Source organism: Dermacentor variabilis, unplaced genomic scaffold, assembly GCF_050947875.1.
Source record: "Dermacentor variabilis isolate Ectoservices unplaced genomic scaffold, ASM5094787v1 scaffold_12, whole genome shotgun sequence".
Lineage (NCBI taxonomy): Eukaryota > Metazoa > Arthropoda > Arachnida > Ixodida > Ixodidae > Dermacentor > Dermacentor variabilis.
In genome coordinates this window covers 57317525-57326145 of record NW_027460280.1, presented here as the reverse complement: position 1 = coordinate 57326145, position 8621 = coordinate 57317525, and the positions used below count along the sequence as shown (strand labels likewise).

General features: G+C 42.7%; 1 protein-coding gene across 1 annotated transcript in view; it reads left to right on the top strand.

Moving 5' to 3' along the window:
* The first annotated feature begins 172 nt into the window (after window positions 1-172).
* Window positions 173-8621, top strand: part of tws (protein phosphatase 2 regulatory subunit tws) — a 72252-nt gene continuing 63803 nt past the window's right edge. Inside the window, exon 1 of the mRNA XM_075676892.1 lies at window positions 173-485. Within this exon, the coding sequence (XP_075533007.1) occupies window positions 425-485 (61 nt within the window). The 5' untranslated portion in view covers window positions 173-424. The remainder of the gene's footprint in view (window positions 486-8621) is intronic.

Genomic DNA, 8621 nt, shown 5'->3' with positions numbered 1-8621 from the left:
CGGAGCAACGCTGATATCAGAGAAATTTCTGATTTGTGCAATAGTTTTTCTTTCTTAGATTTAGCTCATATAAAAAAAAAAACTAATTAACCACGAACCAAAAGATGTACAATCGGTACAATCGTACAACCGTGGTTCATGTTGTGAGCGCAGCGCAGTGCGCACGTGCGAATGGGTGTGGGCAGTTCTGTCTGTAGTTTAAAGTGGTTTAAATGTGGTGACGTGAGCACTTTAGAACGAACTCTATGCCTAAGACAGCCGGCGAAGGCACAACGTGTGTGGTGTCACCTAATTTCTGTTACTCTGTCATTTTTGAAGCAGTGTGTTGGCGGAGCCGCGAGTGAAGCCGGCGGCGACCAAGCGGCGCCAGATTTGAGTTCCTTTTGTGTGCTAGTGTTCCGTTAATTTGTCGAATTACGCAAAGATGGTTTCTGCGGACATCTTTCCACTACATTCCGAGGAACAAGAGGACTGCAACGGTGACTGTAAGTCGATTCTTATGTTACTTTTCTAGCAAATGTGTGCATTCTAGGCACATACAGGGCGTGCATATTTCGCTTGAAATGTTCGAAAAAAAAAAAAAAATTTTCGCGCTGGACAGATAGATAGATGGTGGCTACACCCTTTGTAACGGGCAGCGGCTGGCGCCACCTAGCCTTTTGCTCTCCCTCCTATTCTTTTCTTTATATCTCCTTCTTAAACTAGTTTTCACACCCCTCCTCCCCCAAAATAAATATCTAAAATAGTATAGAAAACATTAGCTCCCTTATCTCTCCCTTGACTTCCTCCACCAATCCTCTAGCCTCCCCTTCGTTACTGCCACTCTTTTCTCGTCTATTTGCCCTCGTTCCCCGGGAAAACCCCTTCCATATCTGTCACTGTTCCATCAGCCATAGTCGGGCGAAGGTCTGTGCATCTCAGTGCTCTGTGGTCTCAATTTCGGCCCCGCAAGCTGTGCATAAAAGGTCCACCGTTGCAGCGTTCTTGCCCAAATTTCGCGGAAAGATCGCATTTGAAAGACTACGTCGTTTAGTGTAACACTCAGCACAGTTAATTGCCTGGATTTTAAGAAAAATGTGCAATGTTGCGTTCTTTTATAGAGATGCAAGCTGCTGCCGCTACCCAGCGCAAGCATAAACTTGTCAAAGAAAAAACAGCGCCTTTAGACGGGACACAAGGGAAGAACCACACACACACTTCGCTGACTAACATCTGCGTGTTTATTATCTTGCGTAGTCTTTTATATAGAGAACTAAGGCAGTACCAACAAGACCATGACAAGAAAACAAGGGACGAAATGAAAAAGAAAAACACCTGCTCGCCCAATGCATTCTTGTTGCACTGCAGTAGCAAGAAAATTGATTTTTTTCTTGGATAGCTTTAGAGATGGGACGCCCACGCAATCAACACTGAAGCGGTTAATCCCAAAATTCTCTAAAATTTCACTGGTGCATTTATCAGGGCGTCTATGCCCAGCTTATTAACGCAACTTTCACGTGAAGTGACTGTCTCACTTTCCAAGGTAAAAAGAATGGCACTACGTTTGTGCCAGGAGCTTAAAATGGATGCACTAGCATGCTCTATTGATAAGAAAGATGGTTTGTCTCTTAAAATTTTTTTTTAGCACTAAGACCCACAAAGTTGGTTGTCCGGTTCGTGTTAGTGTTTGATAAGGGCAGCTGGCAGAGGGCGGTTCGCAGCTTTCAGCTGGCAAAGCTCGTGCACAGGGTACACATTAAAGATCCCCTGGTGGTCAAAATTAATCCGGAGTGCCCCACTACAATGAGATTGTGGTTTTGGCTTGTAAAATCCCAGAATTCATTCATTCACTAGCAAGGCTCAAAGTTCTTACTGTTGATGACCGTTTTCTAATTAACAAGCCGGACCATGCGATTACGTACCTTAAGGATATCCTTTAGAAGAGCTATACATTTTTTCAGTACTCTTACTACTATTACAGTACTTGGCGCAAGAAAAATGAAGGATACCGTGAACAAAGACCTCGGAGCTTTTTCTGTTGACATTAAAGACTGCAAAAAAAGCCTCTCAACATCTTTAGAGCCTGGTTGGAAACAAGCTTTTCAATAATGAATGGCTGCTGTATGAAGAACTTTCCAAAAATGCTAAATAAGTGCATGGCTGTGAAGAAAAGATGAACAGTTGTGGAACAAAAAAATATAAGCTGCTGAAGGATTTGTGTGCCAAAGACTCATGTAAAAGGTTATGTTTCAAGAAAGACATCACTGGTTATAATGTAAACGATAAAACTACATGGCTATACTGAAAGAAACACTAAATTAGACTACAAACAAAAATTGGAGAATTTCATGTAGTCTACCGCCACGAACCCGAAAACACAGCTTGCATTACTATTTTTTTTCAATTGGTTCCAAAGCTTCTATACTTGTTTCACTTCTGATAACTTGCGATACATTGTTTAGCAGATGGAGAATAGTAACCACACTTTAAGAGTCAGTTGTGAAATATTTGGTTAGTTTCAATATTCAAAAGCATTGACTAGTTCATTTTCGAAACTTCGAATATTCGCCCACCCCTGAACCAGTCTGTAACACTGCAGTTGCCTGATTTGAAGTTTGGTCACAAAATGCACTGTCGTTCTCACGTGCTGAACTGCCTGGCACAATCCCTATTGTGTATGTGCGTTCATTCCAGGAGAACAGTACCAGCATTGATTCATTCGTTTGTTATGTGACTATATATTGCTGCTTAGTAAGATTTCTTTCATATGACCAGTCTTTGCCCCTCTTCTAGAGCACATCTTTTACAGCCATGGCATGGGTTTGGTCACAGGAATGTTTTAAGCTTTCCTTTCTTTTTTTTCTTTTTGCAGATTCCTTTATTCCCTATTACCCTGGTTAACTTCATGTTAATGTGCCAATGCAGATATTATCTCTTGTTTACCTTTAATTAAAAGAGCACATGCTGTGGGCCATGTAGTCAACAGCATGCAGTCGTCATATCTCAATCTTCAGCAAATTTTACATCAAATCCTGGCCACGGCGGCCACATTTCAATAGAGGCAAAACGCAAAAACACCCATATATCGTACGATGGGTGCACATTAAAAAACCCTAGGTGGTCAAAGTTCACTATGGCATGCCTCATAATTGGATCGTGGTTTTGGCATGTAAAACCCCAGGATTAAAATTTTTTTAGCAAATTTTAGTGCTTAATGTATGTTTGATCTCAACACTATTAAAGCTTCACATAATTATGGTGTGAATATAATAAAATATGTAATTCCGGGCATTATATGTCAGTGGCAAACAAGTTACATTCCACCTCTCAGTAACATAAAGTGATTTAAGAAATATAAAGGCAATAAACTCTGAATGGTTCTGGGGGCGTAGACTGGACAAAATGATGCAGATACCTGCAGGCACTTTGGCTGACAGTCTTTGACCTGACACCATCTTGCACCTGCAAATTTCTTAATTTTACAACAGCTACCATGCTCTGCTGTCCCCAGATATGCTTACCTTCTCTTGGCACCCATGCTGTAACTCTGCTAGACCATTGGCTATCTGCCCTACACATTACATGTCCTGCCCAACTTCATCTCTTCCTCTTAATGTCAACTAGAATATTGACTACCTCCATTTATTCTATAATACATATTGTCTTCCTTTCTCTTGATGTTACACCTATAATTTTTTGTTCCATTGCTCATTGAGCAGTCCTTAATTTCTCAAGCTTCATCTTTCTGCCCCATATGTCATTACTAGTAGAATGCCATGATTGTACACATATCTTTTCAAGGGTAGTGGTAAGCTGCCGGTCATTACTTGGTTGTGTGTTACAACCCATCTTAATGTAACTTTCTTTCTTATGATCAGGGTTCCCTTTAAATAATTGGCCTCGATAAACATACTCTTGCGCAGATTTTAGGGGCTGGCTGCCAATCGCAAATTCTCGTTCCCTTGCCAGGCTATTGAACATTACCTTAGTCTTCTCCATATATTAATCTTCATACCAGACAGGCATAAGAACTTACTTCGAAAGTTATTATGCCCTTAGCTGCAGCTGCCTTCTGGTCTCGGGAGAATGTGGCAATAAACACCAAAAAGTCTGCAAAACTTGAGTTAAAGCAGAGAAGATAAAAAGAAAAGCATGATGTTGAGATTATCAGTAGAGCCGAACCTTGTTGTAACAGTCACATTCAACACAAAAATACCTTTGTTAGATGCGATAATCATTATAAGCATATATTTGTTACGTGTCAATATTGCCCAAAACATTTTAGATTTGATTTTATTCACGTTTGTTATATCAAGGATAGACTGTACTGGCACAGTCATGCAGTTTGCTTCATTTAAACCAGTCATAGGCATATAGTAGCACCTGGAATGTGAATTTTGAAGTTATGAAATATTTATAAAATTAAATTTTTAATATAAAATCCGAAGACACCTAAGCGCTTCATATAAGTTGGGAATGTGGAAGCAGTAATGTCTAATTGAATGCTTCTGGGCGGTCCTTCAAGTTCTGAACTCTTCGTGGGCAAGCGAGCATGTCGAGACACTTGGCCAACGCCTCCTAGATAGCACAAGGCCAGTGCATTTTGATCTGTGACATCATGCTACCTTGCCTGACTGCCATAGAATATAATGGGGACACTACTGAGTAAGCCGCGATGATGTTGATGTCACTGCTTTCGTCACGCCGGGCTTGGCAAGGAAAATTTCGGTCCAAGTAGGATGGTGTCATAAAGCGGAGTATTCTGATGCAAATAGAATTAGACTTTATTTGTAACATCGCGTGGGCACAGAGCTCCAATGAATAGCAATGAGAAACTGACCAGGTAGATAAAACACTATGTTAGAATCAATGAACTTACCCGGTTCATCCATCATAGTGGCTGCAGCGCAAAGACTGCAAGGGCCACAGCCAGGGCTCTCCCGACCCCTGTGCTGTACCTGTGCCAGGTAAATTGGGTGCAAGTATATGAAAAAAAACCAAACATTGCGTAGGTGGCAGGCTGATGCGCAATTTTGACTTTGCCAGGTTCCTTGCTTCGGTGCACATGTAGGCTCGAAACTACAGGCCGATGGCAGTCTCATCTCATTGGTAAATTATTTTTCACCGACCATTTGCCCTAAATTCCACAAATCAAATTTTGCTTACTTTTTTATTATTAAAAGGAAAATGCTGAACCCTGTCTATATATATATATATATATATATATATATAGACTCTTGACAAGCTTGTATTCCGCTTTTATGCTCAAATCTCAAATGGTTAGCCACTCATCAGGAATGTTTCAAGACCCTGAAGCTACTCAACTGTTACTACTGTTATCGTAGCTGCTGGGGAACACTGTTGTAAAACTGTGTGCTCCAACACTCTACGATAATTTGGAATAATACATATTTGGGGAGACTTATTACTGGGACGTACTGATGCTCATAAGTGTTGCATTGCTTCATTTGTTTCATGACCAGACGGCACATGTTCAGCTTCATTTCCTACATTGTGCAAACAAAGAATTTTCACAAAGAATGAAAGTGGTTGATTTACTGTAGCTTTTATTCCTATATTATAGACCAAGTTCACTGCTCTTTCCAACTAATTGCCATATCACTACCTTGTCTAGTCTCTTCAGAACGGCTCGCTCTGCAGAATATCAGCTTTGACTAGAAGGCTCGGACCTAACATGGGTTTATCAAACAGCAACTTAAGCTTTCCCCTATGCAATAAGGAAATACTACCATGCAACATTTACTTTGGCACTTTCCCTGAAGGTGGGCTCAGATGCTTGACCAATTTTTGTATGGGCAGCATTGCACGTATGTGAACAATATTGACACTTACTTCAAATTTTAGAGCGACATGAAGAGGTGTATGTGTGATGCTGCTATTGTATTTATTATGGTGCACTACTTCCCCGAATTCTTCCACTCTGGGGGGCATGTTGGGTTTCAATCAGTGATTTATATTTGTGAACTCTGTGGGCTATGCAAGCTTTCTCACAGTTTCGGTTCATTTTGAGCAGATGATGAGTGCACAGCAGAAAATAACAATTTTAAGATGACTTCAAATTCCATGCATATGGCATGTTTTATGGACAAACATACTTGCTGAAAGACATGCCTTTGGTAAAGAAATGAAAGGAATGTTGGAGCAAGCAAGAAAACTATAAATGGCGTGTTTGCAGTAATGGTGAGAGAGGACTCGTGTATATAGCAGACATAATGGCTGGCTTTGGAGATTAACTGCATCAAAGCCAAGTCTATTGTGAAAACAGCGGCTTCAATTTGACTGGCATCTTCGCATTTGTAACAAATTCTGTGCTGTAAATAAGGCGCATTGCAGTGCATTCTCAAGGCCATTTTTTTCCCCCAGTGAAGCTGTTATTGGCTAGGTTCTCGCGGATCTTGTCTCCATGGACATAGACCAACAATTTTTCGTACTTGGGCCGATCCCAAAGGTAGTGCAGTGTCAGGCCGACCTGCGGCGAAGGTGCAGTTCACCATTAAGGGTCCACATTCACAGCTTCGCTGGTCATCCTTCTTCACAGAGCGGAAGGGCACTGAATTTTTTTACAGTGAATAAGTGCGAAATAAGTGGGCCTGCAAAGCACTGAAAATGAGAAACCCTCTCACTTCCCCTTCTGCATTTACGGTAACTATCCTGTGGTGGACATCTGCCAATTAATGGATCTATTATACAGCTTGTTACATGGATATGAGTCTTCCTACAATATAACAACATATAACAATCTAAGGGTTTGTGAATATCTGAAATTTCACTTATGAATTGAATTAGCCTTGCTATTCGATGCTAGTCTGAACAACACTTTGTAGCCTTGAGGGACAAATACTAATGCAAGTGGAAACTGTTCCAAATGTTTCTGCTGCAGGAGAGCCGCAATTGTTCAACAGAGTTCATCACTTTCTGTGTGAACTCAGAGTGCAGATAACTTGTGCCTAAGAATTCGCAGTCATTCACTTAGAAAGCCTCACTTCAGGCATCCTACGTACGAATTTGTCCTTCCAATTTAGGCTATAGCATTCACTATCTGGGCCTGCCTCACAGGACTTTAATACCCTTAAAGCAATGCAAGGTGCTATAGTATCACACTTCTGGATGGGTGAATGGAATAACTTTAATGAAAGGTCCTGCGAGCTACGGGGCGCAAGGCCCCATAGAGCGAGCTACTCGTAACTCCCTGGCCGCATCGTGGGCTTGCTGGATGGCACAGAGCTGCTCCGCCAGGTCCATGCTGTGTAATGCTTCTTGTAGCCCGGCGGAGTCTTGATTCATGTTTGCTTGAGTCCGACCACATGGCCAGAGCAAGTGATATACGTCTAGTGTGCTATGGCAATTTTCGCAATATGGTGTTGTGTATAGGTCAGACATGTAGTGATATAGTCTGTTCTGCGTGGGGTACGTGTTTGTTTGAAGCATTCTGAATGTGAGGGCTTAAGGCCTGGTGAGCTTATTGTGAGCTGTGCTGTATATTCTGCGGTCCAGATAAAAGTGCTTTGTGATCTCGTTATATGTGGAGGGAGGGTCCCGATTCTCGCTGGGATGGTCACGACCAGAATAGGTGGCGTTGCGGAGTGTTAAGTCTCGAGCGCTCCTGTGAGCCATCTCATTGAGATTGGGAGGGGTGTCCTCGATCTCTCTGAGGTGTGCCGGTAACCAGCAAATGGTGTGATGCTGCAGCGGTGCAGATCTATTGATTATTTGCAGTGCTTGTCTTGCAAAGGCTCCTTTCTGAAAGGCTTTGACGGCAAAGCGTGAATCGCTGTAGACGTGGGTGGTGGTCGGATCTGTGAACGCGAGTGCGATGGCGACCTGTTCTGCCATCTCGAACTTGTGGGTCTTGACTGTGAGGGCCTTTGTGACTTGACCTTGCTTATTGATCGTGGTGGCAACGAAGGCCTTCCTGGATGGGTACTGTGCCACGTCTATGAAACAGGCTAGCATCTTCTTATCGCATATTTCGCACAGGATGAACAATCCGCGTGCCAGCCTTCTGGGTTGATGGTGCGCGTGGTTCATGTTCCGCGGGAGTGGGCGAACCGTGTAGGAATTGCGTGTGTATGTCGGAACGCTTTTATATAGATTCTGGATTGCTGTGGTGTCATGACCTAGTTTGGCTAGGATTTCTCTACCCAGTTTGGTTCCAGAGAGTCTTGCCAATTGAGCCCGTTCTTGAGCTTCGGCGATTTCTTCAAGTGTATTGTGTACACCCAGTTGCAGCAGGAGCTCTGTCTCGGTGTTCTTGGGGATTCCCAGCGCTAGTTCGACTAGCTTCCTCAGTTGAACATCGAGTTTGTCCTTCTCCGCTACCTTCCATCTGTGCATGGCCGCCTCATACGTGAAGTGGCATAGCGCAAAGGCATGTGTTAGCATGCGGAGATTTCCTTCCTTAAGGCCGTGTTGTCTGTTTGCTACGCGTCGTATGAGATTCAAGGCATTATTCAACTTTGTCAATGGCGCTCTTTGGCCACACTTGGCCATTGCGCCAATAAACACTACATATCATCATCATCAACTTTGTCACGATCTTCTCCACTGTTGCGGCGTTAGAGCCGTTGCTCTCAATGAGCATCCCGAGGACTCTGATTTTGTTAACGTGTGGAATGGTTCCT